Source organism: Colius striatus, chromosome 12 (assembly GCF_028858725.1).
Source record: "Colius striatus isolate bColStr4 chromosome 12, bColStr4.1.hap1, whole genome shotgun sequence".
In the NCBI taxonomy this organism is placed as follows: Eukaryota; Metazoa; Chordata; class Aves; order Coliiformes; family Coliidae; genus Colius; species Colius striatus.
The window spans coordinates 24,096,905-24,113,825 of record NC_084770.1 but is presented as its reverse complement, the minus strand read 5'-3'; the positions used below and the strand labels follow the sequence as shown (position 1 = coordinate 24,113,825).

At 38.5% G+C, this 16,921-nt stretch overlaps 1 protein-coding gene across 1 annotated transcript in view; it reads right to left on the bottom strand.

Moving 5' to 3' along the window:
* WWTR1 (WW domain containing transcription regulator 1) overlaps positions 1-16,921 on the bottom strand; it is a 48,943-nt gene that overhangs the window by 7,943 nt on the left and 24,079 nt on the right. The window contains exons 2-3 of the mRNA XM_062006232.1: positions 12,616-12,752; positions 2,267-2,466 (exon numbers count right to left, since the gene is read on the bottom strand). Coding sequence (XP_061862216.1) covers positions 2,267-2,466; positions 12,616-12,752 — 337 coding nt within the window. The remainder of the gene's footprint in view (positions 1-2,266; positions 2,467-12,615; positions 12,753-16,921) is intronic.

The following is a 16,921-nucleotide window of genomic DNA, read 5'->3' as shown; positions in this document are numbered from 1 at the left end:
CACTGCTCTGACCAGCTCTTAGCCTCCAGTTGGCGTGCAGAGACAATCCTTAGCATTTAGTTTCTAAAAGGACCAGATGCCCATAATGATCTGCTTGTCACTACTGCATATGCTATTTTAAAAACTCAAAGGGGATTTTCAAAATAAATAACACAACAAAATAAATCAGCTCCTCTGTCAGTATTCTGACCTCACAAACACATGTCAAAAAGCTTCAGCAGTGGTTATTTGCAAAAATCTTTAAAGGCTCCAGAGCACTGCAGTGAGTCAAACTGTTCACTGTCTCTGAATACAATTCTAATGTAAACCCCTTTCAACTGTATGCCAGACAAATAGAGAAATTCACTGTCACGTTTCCTGGAACCTTCCTTGGCAGAACTGAGCTGAGCTCCATGCTTAGTTGCCAGTCCTTTCCAGCTGGGGCAGATAAGTGAAGGAGTTTTATAATGAGTTTACATTGCTAGTCACTGCAATTCCTTTTCTGCCAGTCCTTATACTTAAGGTGAAAAGCGAGACATCTAGACCTTGCCAGTGCCATCCATAAATCAGGCTACAGGCCAATCTGTGCCATGGAAAAAAGCAGAGCTGGGCATTTCTCTGTTCAAGCCTTGGCAAGCCAGTAAGGTTCTACTCTGCAAGGACAAAACAGTGATAAATCTTCCTCTGCATCTCCAAACAGCACTCCTTCTGCCTTCTTTGAACCCCTGGAACAGAAGGAGGTGGGGATCGGAATCTCCAAGAAATGTTGCCTTTTTGTGACTGTTTTTAACCACAGAATGCTGTTGTTGAAATGGTTAAATGTTTTTAACCACAGACTGGCTTTAACCATCCTTCCAAATAAGGTTCAAGGTGGTACTTGTGCACACAGAGAACTGCTAAGACATCTTCCCTGTAAAACCCCTTCAGAGATTTCTTACTGACTTCCATTTCCAAGCTCTTGAGCAGCAAGCAGATTCTCTATTTTGGAAAGCTGACAAAGCTAAATCTTTCCAGAATGACAGAACCGAATAAGGAAACGTTTAAACAGAAGCTGTCATACTGGTTTTCTGAAATGTTGCCCTTCTTGCATGTACTCAGCCTGCAGTTCTAGAGGCTCTAGCAACTAAACAAGCAGGAGGACAAAGAAAGAAACAAACTCTGTAAGCCAAGAGCTTCCAGAACTGCATATTCCTCCCAGCTGGGTGTACTGCTCCACCCAAGCAGCTGCAGCCAGGAATGGCTGCGGAGAGCCAGCAGCTGCTGCCAGGCTGAAAGGAGGTTTGTGAGCACCAGAGGAATTCCCCCCTCTCACTGAAAGTCTCTGCACCTCCTCACAGTTGCTATCAACAGCATGCACACTTACTCAGCATTTTTCCCTTAGATACTAGAAAAGCAAAAGCAGCAGTGAAGGGTCAGGGCAGAAGCAACTGTACTTAAACACTGGTGACTCCAGAGGGATTTGTCGAATTCTTCCCAACTGCCAGGGTCGAGGAGTGCTCAGCTTACCGGCAGGAAGTTCACAAAGTTCTGTTAGGAAGGACAGATTTTGCATCTTGCTTTCCTTGTGTGAGAAATACATTGTTCCCTACGAGCTACACCACTTCTGAAAACTTTAATGATGTGAAGTGATGCTATCCTGCTTTAGGTAAGGTGGAGCTCAAACAAACCCCATAGGTGCAAGGTGGTGTTGGGCATAATAAGTTGGAGACTTTATTAAGTATGTCATGGCTGCAGAGTTATCATGTGTATTACTTTCAAAGCAAAACACAGTCAGCAAAGCATGGAAACCAGCCCTTGAGTTCATCGCACAACTGTCTTGAAGCTTAATTTGCTCTTCTCCTGAAGCAAGAACAGAACCAAAATGAGTAAGAATAGCTAAATATGTTATTGACACTGACCAAATATCCCCACTCTCTTCCTGCACTCATGTCTATTATGTTCAGAGCTTAACAGTAAAGGAGAAGGTATGCAAATAACTTGACACCACTGCTCAGGTCAGAGACCACCACTATCAACATAGTTCTGCATACACAGTGCAATTCTCCCAAAAAAAAGGGTAATGGAATGAACATAAGATGTTGGTGTCCTCACCAGTGGCCATTTTATGTTCTGTTCAATGGTTATTTAGAGACAAAAACGAAGTGTTCTATTTATGTCAACTTTTTTGTTACCTTTACCTAAAACAATGGTTAATCCTGACAAAATAACAGAGCTACTAATTGTACTTAGTAAAAATTTGGATTGAACTAAAGGCCCTGGACCAAAACAAGAGTATCCTTGGTGTTACCTGTCGCATTAACTCCTCCTGACGCATCCTAATCCGCTCCCTCTCCATCTGGATTCTCTGGAGCCGCAACTTCTGCTGCTGCTGCTGCTGCGTGGTCAGTGCATTCGGCAAGTTCAACATCCCTGGCTGCGAGGCCTGGGGAGGGCGACTCTGCTGCGACATGGCTGTGCTGGGTGTCATTTGGTGCTGGTGGTTCACGACTGGGGGAAGGAAAATAAATCGTAGCTGGTTAAGCAGAACTGTACTTTAAGCCAACACAAGGCCTAATCATTGTTACATACCATCAAGCAGCTCAGTACACCTTAACATTAGGAGTACAGAAATTACATCACAATGAATGATCTGCAAGTCAAATATGTTGTAAATATGTGACATTTCTACAGAAACAACAAAAACTCATTCTACTTCCAAAAAAAAGTTATTTACATCACCTGGGTTTCACACAGCTACAGCTATAGCAAAGTCTTACAAGTTTCAGGAGATGCACTGAAGGCAAAGAAGCAGGTAGGCACCATTCTCAGCCAATTCCATCACCTGCATTATTTAGCTCTGCTCCTCTTTCAGTCAGTGCCTAAACTCAGAGGTTTATAGGTCTAAATCTCTAGACATCGGTCCACAGAAAAACAGATCTTTCCAAAACTACCACTAATTGGAATGGCTTTTAAAGAGTCTTAGATTTGGGTCACAGAACCCACTGATACCATGCTTTTCTCCAACCATACACTGCCTCAAGGAAAACTCAGTGTGAACACTCACACATGCTTTTCTGCCCATGACTGGGGCATCACGCTACACAACATGTTTTCCAGGACACGAGAGGGGTGCAGAGGAGGCAGAGCACAAGGAAAACATTCAGAGAGAGATTGCCTGCAGAACAGCAAGCCTGCTACAGCTGTGCTAGGAAATACTCTGCAAACATAAAATCAGCAATATACAAACCTCATTTTGTATAGAGAACAGACCACAGAAGATAAAGATGAGAAAATGTTGGAGAGATTTTATTAACTCACTGGGAAAAGTGTACAAAAATGAATGGGACAATAACCAGGAATAATGCCTAAAAGTAGTACAGATGTAGTAAATACACTACAGAGATGGGAACTTATGGGTAATCCTACGTACATTAAGAGACCCTGATTCAAGACAGGAAACACTCATACAATGTGTGACGGTGGCTCTCAGGAAAACAACTGACAGCAAAATGTGTCACGGACAGCAAAAGTACCAGGGAAAACCTAACTGAAACATCCAGGGAAATGAGATAAACAGTAACAGTCAGTAATGCTGAACAAGTATATTTGCTCCAGACAAAGGAGCTGTGAATTAAGAGAGAGGCTAACTGAGAATGCAGCCTGGTAAGCACATGGTGAAAATTCCTACACTGTTCACAAGTCAAAAGACTGTGAGGAAAAGAACCACTTTTAAAATGTTTGGTGCCAGAGGTACCCTTGGGCATCTCACAGAGATGGAAATGTAATGATAGTCCATAGCAGTCATGCTCAGTGGAGCGGTCTGCAATTGCACAACCAAGTCTGGTACATGCGATATTAAGCAATACAAAGACATTGAATGGGCTCCTGATTTACCCAAGACAAAAGCTCTTCCTGTTTACATTGCTGAGGCTGGCATCTAGCAGTGATCTCCTCCAGGTAAACCAGGAGTGAAACACAGATAATTCTGAAAGTATGAAATGCATGTTTTGTTCAGAGTGCAGATTAGTTTCATTACTTATGCAGACCAACACTAGCTGCATCCAGTGGATCAAACCTGTGCTATGACAGAGCCGGTTTGGGTCTACAGGCAGTTTTGTTACCTGTAGGTGGTGCAAGGTCCACACCAATAAACTTTCTGGCCCTTGTGGAAAGCAGGCAGGCTCACCTAAACCCTCTTTGCAACATCTTGCAGATTCAGGTCTTCTGAAGAGTATTTCAGCAACATTGAAATCTGTGTTCACATTTGTCTCCCATATAATTGTGCCAACACTTACTATTCACTTAAAACTATTTCTCTTTTTTTAATTCCCTCTCTGTCCCTGTATTTTTAACTATATGTAACCAAGACTTCTCACTGCTTTTGCATTTTCCACTGTGTATATTCTTCAAATAACAATAAAAAAAATAAAGGAACAAACAATAAGTTTCTTTTCTTAAGGGCAAAGCTACAACAACATGCAGAACTGAAAAATATACTACCTGGAATACCTTTAAGCATGTTTGATACACCTGTATTTAAATTAATACTGCATCTTTAAATACACTATTTGGAATGAAAAGAATCCCAACAATGGAAAAAATTACCCCTGTGGTAATTTAAGCTTAGTTTGAAAAAAAGTCTTCTACCTGCCTGCCTGCTTTTCCTGGAACTAGTCAGCGAGCCTGAACAGGAGCTGAACTCCCATACTGAGCAGTTCAGCAACAGTGGTTTTGCATATGGCTGATAACTCTTTGTCACTGAAGGTGTGAGTAAGCCCAGTGAAGTCAAAGTCAAGTCTTGTGTCAACTCCAGCGAGCATCTTAATAACACAGTGACATTTGACAAATCTGTTCCTTATGATGTAATCAAGTGGTACATTTGTTGTACTGTTTACACTATTTTACTAATGCCTGCTATTATTTATATTGGAATTCCAAATTCGTATGAAGAACATAATGGAGTTTTTGTTAATAAACAAAAACCTGCAGTTCATCCTCCAACTAAACTACTCAATATGAATACTAATTTCAGTACAATGACACTTCTAACACGTCATTTCAGCCTGTAGTCTGGGGAGCATTAGGACCTATGGATCGTTTGTAAGAGGTCAAAAGGCAACTAAGAAAAATCAGCTGGTGTTCAGTAAGCTTAAATTCACTAGGGAGAGTTTGGCACTCCCAGTGTAATGTTTCTAAGGTTCTGCAAACAAAGGGAAAACATAAAAAGCTCAGATCTACCACTCTATGGCAGAGGACACTGGATATAACATAGCAGGTGGAAAGCACTCACCATTCTAGCAGACAGACTCAGGGTGGCCTTGAATTCAGCTCTCTTGGAGAAAATAAAACTCATTTTGCCAAATGAAGTAAGTCTCTTCAATAAACAGCCTTTGCACAATTTTCCAGCTCAGATGAAAGCAAGTAAAAATGTGGCTCTAAGTTTGGAACCTGGACTATTTGGCCACAGTTTCGTTGCAGTCCATGGAATCACAACTATCTAGTTCAAATCTTGAGTGAGACCTAGGGAATTGTCTTTTTCCAATTAGAGGGAAAAGTGAAAAAATGTTATTGCTTTTGTTTTCTTTTAAATTAATAATTCTATTGAATTAGGTTTTCTGAAATTGTCAGATCTTTCTGTGGATGCCTTTGCTGGATATATTCTAAGCAAGGATTATTTTGTGGGCAAGTTGCAGAAGCCAAAACATGCAAGTGTAAATTGTTTCTAACAGATGTGTTGAACTGATTTTACCAACTTTTATTATTTTAGTGTCAGAAGTGTCTGGATGCAACTGTGGATCTTTTTCTCAACTCTGTTTATAGGCAGCCCAGAGCCCAATTTACGTAAGATGGCCAGCCTCAGGTGTCACGCAACACAGTCTGATGAAAAACAAATGTCTACAGAGGTTAACAAGAAAAAAAATCTTAACCATATTACAGTTTTGACTTAGTCACTACATCGTGAAGAAAAAAAGACTAGGCTCCTCTCCTTTTCTCTCTCTGCTTCTGCCAACAAAGAACTGCTTGTTTCATTTATTTCCCAGAAACAGCATTAGCCTTCCAACAAGGTCAGCAAAAAATGCTGCTTTTCAGTTCTGGTGCATTTTGTTCCAAAAATCTGTAAAGTATTAAACCAAAAAGTTGTACTATCCCAGTGCACAGAGACTCCTTTATTCAGATTTCTGGGCTGAAAATAGTTATACAGAAATTTCTCAACAGTTTCAACTGTGAAGTTCTGTCATACTCATATTAAACTAATCTTTCCTGTCTTCAATGACTCAAGCTTAAAAATCCCAAATGAACAACCTGCAGGTGCAGCATCAAAGCTATGATTTAGCAGGAAGTTATTTAAAAGATTAGAGATTTACTCTGTAAGAACTTTCAACAATAAATCAGTAACAACAAATAACACTGGAGGCTGCTGGACTGGAGAGGCAGCTTTAATGTGAATGATAAATTACCGATTGCCATTTTTACTTAAAGTATATATTAAATTACTTTTACTTTTGTTTCACGCACGTTTCAGCTTTTGCGTTTCATTCACTTAACTATGAAAATGACACTCCACCCTTGCGATGACACATGTTTGGATTACTAACCTTGAAGGGAAATGCTTACACTAACAGGAACTTCTTTGTGTTAAAACCAAAAATCACTAGACTTTGAAACAATGCCAGCATCTCTTTTGAACACATCAACCTTTAACATTTCAGATTTACTAGATAGTCAGCTGCTGATTTAAAAGGTGTCTTTTGAGACGCCTGGATTTAATTTACCTGATATTGAAGTCAATTCCTTTTAGTCTCTGGGACTATTAGCTACTGTCCTTAAAATGTTAAGAGATTACTCCATTTGAAATCTGATAAATTACTTTGTAGAGGTTTTAATTGCAAATAACTCCCTCCCAAACCACATTATTTTCCAGAGATGTGTCATAAAACCCTCGTTCCCACAGAACATTCGAGTCTTCTGCAATGCTTTAAGCTCCCCTGTAAGTATTATTTCATTAACCAGAAGCAGGTGCCAAAATTATGCACATTGACTATGACTGAATTGTGTTCATTTATTTCAGGATATCCAGTAATTAAAAATTACCTGGAACAGGAAGCCTTTCCACTGTGCAGGTGGTGTGAGAGTTAGGGCTACACTGAGAGATAAACACGGTTCTCTCAATGTTACATATTTGTAGCCAAACTTCCAGACAATGCTAACCATGACTTTCAAAATCTAGACCATTTCAGGTATGTTAGTTATCACTAAAATATACACAACTTGTTTTTAAACACTTTGTGAGTTTCTGTGTTCTTATCTCCAGAGACTGACTTTGACACAGTAAAACTGCATTTTATCATCCTCAAACAGTAGGAGCTACACCTCTTTTATCATGGCAGGATATGGAAACTTTGGTTCATGTGCTTATTGCTCTTAGACAGGATTATTGCATTGTTTTATTGGTTGGATTTCCTGGCTGACTGAAAAAAAATGAAAGCAGAGTCAAAGTGCCATAACTCTCAGTTGTATCCAGACCCAATCAAATTACCATTAGCAACACGGCTGAAAGCTACACTTTTTAGATTTGTGGATGAATATCTGTAACACAAACAGTTGTCAGTGTAAAAGGCTCTTCGTGTTAACTTCTACTGTGTAATACTTAGTGTCTTTCAGGTTAATTGACCAGTGTATTACATAGTTAAAATTACCCTGCTTGTATCACTTGGGCGATGCCTACTGGTGGATCTCCGTAAGAGTAAGCTTCTAAGGTAAGGAGCTTTCTCGTCTTCAGTACAGGAAAAAAATAATCACACAGTTCTTCATCTGGAGTTTGGCACAATGAGTTAATAGGGCTGAACTCTCAGGATTAATGCATAGATTAACACTGGGCTTTCCACTGTTCTATGCATGAACTGCTTATCTATAAAATGGAGATACCTATTACCAGCTTCTACCACAGACCTGCCAAGTTGTTTCATTTTCCTTACACTCTGTATTTACACATGATCTGATCAGGTGAGAGTGCAGGTGTCAAGTGCAAACAAAAGGGTAGTGGCACCCTTCTCCCTCTGCCAGAAACTGTCTCTACTCTTAACTATCCCACATTCTGAAACTCCTCTACCTAGTGCTGACAATACAAGACCTGTTTTCTTTATGGTGCCAGTCTTGTGCCTGATGAAAGCATGAGAAATTCATCAGGACCCTCTAATCAGAGTCTGTTCTTTTCATATGAGCTTTTTAATGAACTCCCACATATGAAGTCAAGCTAATTTATATAGAAAATATAAATATTATCGGAAGGTTTTATTATTTTATGTCAAAATAAGCAGCAAACTGTTAAACTTGAAAAACATTTAAATGAAGACCAGATTGTGCTCACCAACTGGACGAACAGTATCATCACAAAAGAAATCTCTTTAAAACAGTTTGAAGGAAGCAGGATGAAAATAACAATGGCTTTGAGTGTTGCATAATGTGCAACAGAGAAAGATTACAAACAAGCAGCATTTAATTAAAATTTGTTGCAAAAGAAGCTTCTGTGGGGATCTAATTTTTTCCCCCTAAATCTTGATACACATAGCCAAAACCTATCCTCTGCAATCTTCTTACACTAGTGATTGCTCTTAAGGCAGAATAACTTCCCCAGCTTGGACTTGGGCACTTACACAGAACAATTTAGTCATTTAAGTCAGGCAGGAGTTTGACCACTGGGTGCACTGCAACTGCTCTCTCCGTCCTTTCATTCACAGGAAGTCCACAGAGCTCCATCTCCTAATTCAGGGACCTAGGTTTGATGTATAAAATAAGGGTGTACAAATACACCTTGTTTCACATATGATCTTTGGTTCTACCAAAATAATGGAATTCGTTGGCAATATTATCACTCATCTGAAAAAGACTATTTTTTCAGAATGGGCAGAAAACATGCAGATTCCAGCACCAAAGTTGGGTTTAGGGAGATGCATGAAATACACTGTTTCTGGTTTTCTTCAGTCAGAGGCTGGTCATTTTCCCTGTTGCATTCCAGCAACAAAAAATATGGTTATAAGTTTCCTGTTAACATTGTCCTTTCCTTAGAATATTCATCTATATAGTGTTTTAGATGAAGAACAAAGATAAAATAATTAGAAGCAGCAGATTGAACAAGTCTGAATGTATGCTACCCTGCAACAATATGCTTTCAACCTCTGGGACAAAATTCCCTTCTCATTCATGAAACTTCACTGAGTTTAATGGTGGGTGTAACTAAGCATGTAAACTTGCCTAGCATGTACTATTTTCTGTAAATAAAAGAAGATGCATCAAAGGAGGAAATATATCTTCAAATGTCTTTGTTATATAACATTTTAAAAGCAGTATTTTGAATGCTAGTGAGAAAGCTAACACTGCTGAAGTTACAAGAAAATCAGTACATGTAGCTCAAACAAACAAGATAAAACCACAGTAAGAAAAAAGGTAGAAAAATACAGCAGATTTTTTAACGTATGTCTACAAATTTCAACCAGCTTACACTATATCTTTCTCTGTGTTTCAAGTACAGGCATACTGTGATTTAGTATCTCTTAGTCACAGTCTGTGCTTTTGATAGGATGTTTCTAAGTGCCTTTGTACATTTACCAGAAAATATTGCTGAAAGGAGTTTATAAACCAAAACAACAAGCTGTACAGAACAGACCGTATTTTCCATCTCTTCATAAGAAACACAGCAAGGAAAGCACATGTGTTAGTAATTGAAAGTGTAGATCAGTGTGCATACTTAAATCCTTTCCTTTTCAGCAGCGTATCTTCAGAAAAAAAAAGTCTTTTAATTTCTAAAGTACCAAAAACATTAAGGCAAAAGACAGAAGCGTAGACTTCATTTGCTAAAAAGTTACCAAACTGTGTCCAGAAGAGTGGCTTACCCTGGCATCCAGTTTCCATTTCTCCTCTGATGTCTGTAACATATTGGCACAATCACTGCTGGCTTAGAGGTCTGACTGCCAGAACAACAAATTGCTCACCTCAATGTCTGAGCAGATCCAAGAAAGCAAGTTAGCAGTAACACTGTTGGCATCACAAAAGAGCAGAAAGGCCCTTCATTTTGGCCAAGACAATTAAAAATCAAGACAGTCTGCTTCAGTACTGGAAACTGCACTCTCACATGTATTTTCAACTGCCACATGAAATATTCGGTGGCTAATGTCTTCACATAACTGCAATCTTGCAATTTCTGTGTGTATATGCATGTATATATACACATACAGAGTTTCTAGGTTAAATCTTTTAAATATATTTTAAAATGAAATAGTCACGCTCGGTGTGTTTAAACAGGTGGATTGGAAAATCAGAGACTGTGATGCTGAATGTAACAATACGGTGTTGAAGGCGATTCAGATTTTCTTGCTGCCGAAGTGTCACAGCATGCCTGTCAAAAGCCACTGGAATAAGTGGCAAAATCATTCCTCAATTACACAAATATGGACACCAAAACTTTTACATGCTATTTCTACTGTTTCACATAATCGTAGAATGGTCAGGTTGGAAGGGACCTTTAGAGATCATCCAGTCCAACCCCCCTGCAGCAGCAGGTTCACCTGGATCAGGTTGCATAGGAACGTGTCCAGGTGGGTCTTGAAGACCTCCAAGGAAGGAGCCTCCACAACCCCTCTGGGCAGCCTGTTCCACTGTTCCCTCACCCTCATAGTGAAATAGTTTTTTCTTATATTTAAGTGGAACTTTTTGTGTTCCAGCTTCATCCCATCACCCCTTGTCCTGTTGCCATCTACAAAAGAAAAAAGGGATGTCCCAATCTCCTGACACTCATCATTTTTACTCATATTTGCAAGTGCTAGTAAGATCTTCCCTCAGTCTCTGCTTCTCTAGACTGAACAGCCCTAGTTCCCGCAGTCTTTCCTCATATGAAAGATGTTCCAGTCCCCTAAATTAGGCAATTCAGTCACAGATTTGAACCCCCTACTAAGCACTGTGTAAATGCCTACTGAAAAGTGGAACCTCACTCAGGAACATAAAGGATGCTGAACGAAAACATATTTGACATGACACATGTTGAAGTCTGTGGAAATGCCCCAGTTGGGCATCTGAAGTCTCTTCAAGAGATTCCTAATGAGGTGTACACCTTCATTTCCTATCCATTGTACTGTGAGAAAGACTCTCCTCTAAAATTCAGTATACAAGTATTTCAGTGCAGGACTTAGCTTTGATTCACTTCCACTGACAAACTAGGGGAAAACACTTGCCTTACACAGTCCTGATTTATGGTACTTCCTTTGTTTTTTAATTAGAGAGGATGCAACAGATGTCAACATAAGTTGAGGAGCTGGTATGAACAAAAACCATCACTGTCCTATTCATATCTGTTGGCCATTTCAGAATTACTACAAACCGACTGACCTACACGCTGTTGTTTGAAGCAACATGAGCAGAACAGTTGTTAGTTTCACCATGTAGTATGATAGGCTACAGTACATCCTAACTTTTCCAGTTTCACTCAGGTTTCTTCTTCAGGTATCAAGTCCCACAACACAATTTGCTGCTGTCCTCTAAATCATGTAACATAACCATATATTCAAGCATGCAGTTGTTGGGAGAAAGGTGGAAGAAAGAACTGAAGTTAGTTACCTCAGTGGGTAGCCTAGGTTTTTAGTGCAAATTTAAGACCAAAGTAAATACGCATATTGCATTACTAGTCCTGGTGATCATTGGCAGCCAAATGTTTATTGCTTTCTTGCTATGTGAAGAAACAACCCCGATGAACCACATTGCAAATGAATAATCATGAAATCATGAGATCAACTTACCAAATATTAACCTGAACAAGTATACGGTCTGTGTTTTTATGATTACCTATTTGACACAGTTCTGTGATCCTCAGCCTGTAAACCAACCCATCTGTTCCTCGGTTTCTTGAGTGGTAAAAAAGTTACAGCTACACAAGTGAAATATTAGGGATTATTTGTCATTCTCAATTATACCTGAATATATTTTCTTCCATTTACATATTTTCTTTTAGAATTTGCAGCTTTCATGGCTTTATTTTCACTAAGCCTCAAAAATGTCATAATCAGAGGAACGTAAATTGATGCTTGAATTTAAGCTTGAAGTGATAAACAGGAACATCAATGAAACCCTGTAATTTGTAAGAAATCTTTAGGTAATTCATACTGCAAAATAAGACTTTTTAGTATTTTGCAAATAGTTTCCAGTGAAGAACCTAATTGTATAAAAAACCCCACCACCATGAACAAACAAACAAGCAAACCAGCTACAAACTCCGACCTGAAGAAATGCAGGAAAGACTATGGACAGATTATCTAAGAGAACTTTGCATAGTGAACTCTGAAAATTACATGGTGGGCTTGTAGAAGCTGTACACTACCACCTCTGAATGAAAAAGCACTGGCAGAGCTTCTTCTGTATTCAATACTACATCAAGAATTTGTCAGAGGCTGTAAAAAGATATTAGAACTTCACCTCAAACAGTACAAATTCACGTGCTGCCAACTCTACAGAGGGAAAAATACGAACAAGAAGTGCAGAACGTTGTTAGGCCTGATAGCCGAATCAGAGCTACCCTTCTTGAAGCAAAAATTACTTTGGCACACAACCTAGTAAGAGGTATCTCCCTCTCTTTTCTGTATGTTCACCACAGAGACAACATCCAGTACTCACCGAGATTTGGCTGAGACATTGCCATAGACCTCTGTGGTATTGGTGTGGAAGTGGCTGCAGGATGGTGGCTCATGTGATTCAGCGGTTGGTTCATAGTTTTTCGCGGATCTTGCCATGTTGTAATTTTTTCTATATGACTGAAAAAGAAAAGACAAAACACAGGCTTAAGACAAGATACCTGACTATACTATACACATATTTAGGTATAACATCATGAAAACCCTATTTGCTTTTCTTATCCCACATTTTTCTACCCTTCTCATCTCACCCTAACACACCTGACATTATCTATTATCTTGTAATTTTTTTTTTCTGATCTTCTCCCCTTGCCATTCTAAGTTTTTTACGCACTACTACTGAATAATTACTTTTACTTCAATCACTGGTGAATTCTATTATGATAATGAAAATCTTCCAGATCAATTAATTGTATAAATCTTATTCAGTCTTGTCATGCCAGTATTTTTTCACATACTCAAATACACAGTCATTTTTCATTCACCCTTATATAGTAATTTTGCTGAGTTTTGAAAAGACAAGTGTTTGTCTTGCCAAATCCAGCTGCTTTGTTCCTTACAACACCATGAAAACTAATCTGTCTGTTTCCAAGAATATCAGATGTGAATCTGTGATACACTCATTACCACAAAGGACTGACCATGTCCTCATGACTCAAGCGTAATCACCAATTTCTCTGTAAAGCTACTAACAGTTTTTATTGCAGTATAGTCAATGTAGATCAACAATGTATCTACACTCTGGTACACAAACCCTCATGTACCTATATTACTCCAAAAATGAGGCAGTAGTGTATGATGTTTAACATTCAGATAACTATAAAGTGTGATCTCTTTAAAATACTTTTTGCCACAGAATAGTGGTGAAGGAACTGTGGTTTGGTTGCAACTGAAGGTTTCCACCGAAATGCATCAGTTTTAAAAGAAACTTACAATGACAAACATTTTGAGGATTGACATGTGATTCTACTTGAAAGAACGACAGAAAAAGGAACTATCTTAAAGCAATTCATAGTCTGGTACCTACCTAGGGACTGCCTGGTTCCAGGTCCAACTTTTGTGCAACTGACTAACCAGGCTACTGATCATTGGCTGGACCTGGTTGGGTTTTCCTCTATGTGATTTCTATTAGAAAATTTTAAAAGAAGGAAGTCTTTAAGAAGAGCATGCAAAGGAAGATAAGAATGTGCCTGGAAAACCATTCCATTATCCCTTTCATAAAAGCATTATCCTCAGTGCTCTCCATCTTGAACTTGTCATTGCTGCCTCCACCCATGCCATTAGCATTGCCCTCCCTGCTGTGACCATTCCATACCTTCAGACTCAGCTGACCATCAGTACTATCTCACAAAAAACAATTCAATCCACTGTGATGTTACCATGTCCAAAGTCTTTACAGTCAGTCTCCGATATTTCAAAAATAATGTGAATTACAAGCAGGAAAAATATTCAACAACCTGAACCAGTTTTCTAAAGAATGAAAAAAAGTGACACTGTCTTTGGTTTAATGTACAGTTCCAAAACTGTAACTAAAGATCACACTTTCACTTTGCTGCTTGTCTAAAACTCAACCTCTAAGCTGTTGAGTCATCTCCTCTCCTCATTGCTCCTGGAGTACTTGTTTGTCATCGTTTACCATGAAATCACCCACCAATGCCTTAACATACTTTATTCTCCCTTCATGGTAAAAATTTATTATGTTTTAGCTTTTCTTCTTTTTGCTCTTGCTTTTCAGGGTTAAGAATTCTGGTATTCAGTTCAGTTAAATGATCTTCCAAAATTAAGGAATGGCATTCTGAATAAAAATGCTGCTATAGCAATAAATTGGGCAATGTCTTCTGGTAAGTCCTAAGTGTGCCTAAATGAGATGAAAAGCTTTTTTTTATTTTAAGCTCCATTGGTTTGTTTCTCTTGCACTGTAATTCAAATAAAGAAGCTACACTTAATGAAAGCTATGACTTCTAGAATACCAACATAATACAGAAAAGATTTATTTCCCCAAGTAATGAGCAACATGTTTCCAAGCATGAGCTCTAGTGATTAAATAAATACTGCCTTGATGTTCTTATATTAAAACACATTTCTCACTTTAAAATTCTTTTTTTTTTAACATATGAACATATTTAAAATTTAAACAAAACTGTTAAAATTAAATAGGAATTTTTTTCCTGTAACATTAATCTCTCAAACTCAAAGAACAAATTCCTGTTAGGAAAACTTGAAGCATAAGTTAAAAGTATTTCTGAAGTCAGTTGCATTATGCAATCTGTAACTTTTTTGAACACATTCCTTGCTCTACATACAAATCTGAAACCTTCAACTACAACTGCCAGTTACATACAATAAGCAAAGCAAGGAAGTTCTCTTAAAAAACTACACCTGAATACCAACATGGTCAATTTCAAAGTTCTGTTATCACAGCTCCTTTTGGCAGTACCCTTCTCATATTTGTGGGCATTAAAAGACAAGAAAATAAGTTCATCTTTATTTTTTTGAGTGAGGTCTATGAAGATTAAGAGTCTGTACTTAAAATCTTGAGGATCCTTCCATTTTAAATATTTGGGAAAAGAGAACAATTTTACCTAGTATGCTGCTCAGTCACAGTCACAGCAAAACAGTGTTTTCTGATGTTCACAGGGAACTTCCTGTATGTCAGTTCGTGCTCATGGCCTCTATCCTCATCCACTACGGAGTTTCTATGTAATATCATTCAATAAGCCAAGCAAGTAAGTATTTTCTAAGCTAATTATTTCAAGAATCTGTCTAGGATGTATTTTTATTGCCCTACAGATTGTCTTTTAAATTTTAAATCAGATGCATATTAAGCATATTGAATCAAGTTTTCGTAATGTCATAAAGCATCTTCTCACACAGAAGACAAAAATGTTCTGCAAATAACTGTGCAAAGCAACCAGTCATGAAACTGTAGCTGAAAAATAATGTTCTTTTATCTTTTTTGCAGAGAAAACAAACTGTACTTTAAGTACACATGTGAGAAGCTTAAAAAATGCAATCATTTAGCAATACTACTTGAGAAGAAGTGAAAAGTTGATTGAAAAATGTAAGGATCATAGATCTTAAAGAATCCAACTACATTTAAAACACAACAAAACACGGGAATTTTCTGTGTAAACATGGTAACTTCCCAGCAGCCATACCCAGGATCCATGGGTGGCCTTGCACACCCATCTTGGTGACATCTTGGCAGTGTACAAACATTTCTTATTCATTAAAAACATGCAGACAGAGTGTCTGAAACAGAGCCCTCAAATCTGGCATTGATGATATGATTCAAGATCAAGTAACGGCTGGTTGTTACTAGACCTTATTACTATGTCCACTAAACTGATTCAGTTTTATCCAGTGATTAAAGGCTGTTAAACATTAGACAATGCTTGTTTAACAAAAAACAAACTAGTAGGACTGAAAGCCCAGCAATTCACTAAAATCAGCTCTGGATCATCCATAGGACTGGGTTTATTTTTTAAAAGTATGATGCAGTCCAATGTTAGAGTAAGCCAGAATGAAGCTGTGACTTCATGACTAGCTGAGGACAACCCAAGTCCATGCTGCGGCTGAGCGAGGAAGCCCCATACCCTCAGTCATGTACTGTCAGTCATCCTTTTTCTCAGGCTGACAGCAGTGATCCCACAGTTGTGCAGTCTGCCAGATCAGGCTAAGCAGACCCCGTGGCTAACACTGATCCTTCATTCTCTTCTGGGACTCTCACCCAAGGAGAGATATGGTTGCATGAGGAAGGGAGAGGCAGTTCAGGGCCTTAGTGGTGGAAGAGCAGCATTTCTGATTGAGAAACTCCACCCTTTGACCATTGTTTATTTCAACTCTGGAAAAAATTATTTTTGCTCATACGTGTGAAAACTCATTGTAATGAAGACCATCTATTCAGCTCTGAAATGTGTATCTGTACACTAGAAAGAAAAACACTATGGAGAAAACATCCAAATATCCTTATCTGGGATTATACCAATATGTTTGTTCCCTGTTTTATTACTTTCAGAACTACTAATCCCAGAAGGATTTTTTTTCTTGGCATACATCACACAGCCCACAACAATGAGACAGAAAACAAAACTTCAGACAAAGGCAAGTAACAGGTTAGAAATCTTGCCTTCACTGCTGAACTGCATGGCAGGCATGATCTGCTTGTACATGTTTGCAACATTTACAACATTTCAGCTTTATGGATGAAGCATTTGACATTCAGGATCACTGAGGCAATTAAATACCACTGTGTGAAACCCCTCATCATTTCTTTGCTAGAAATTTTG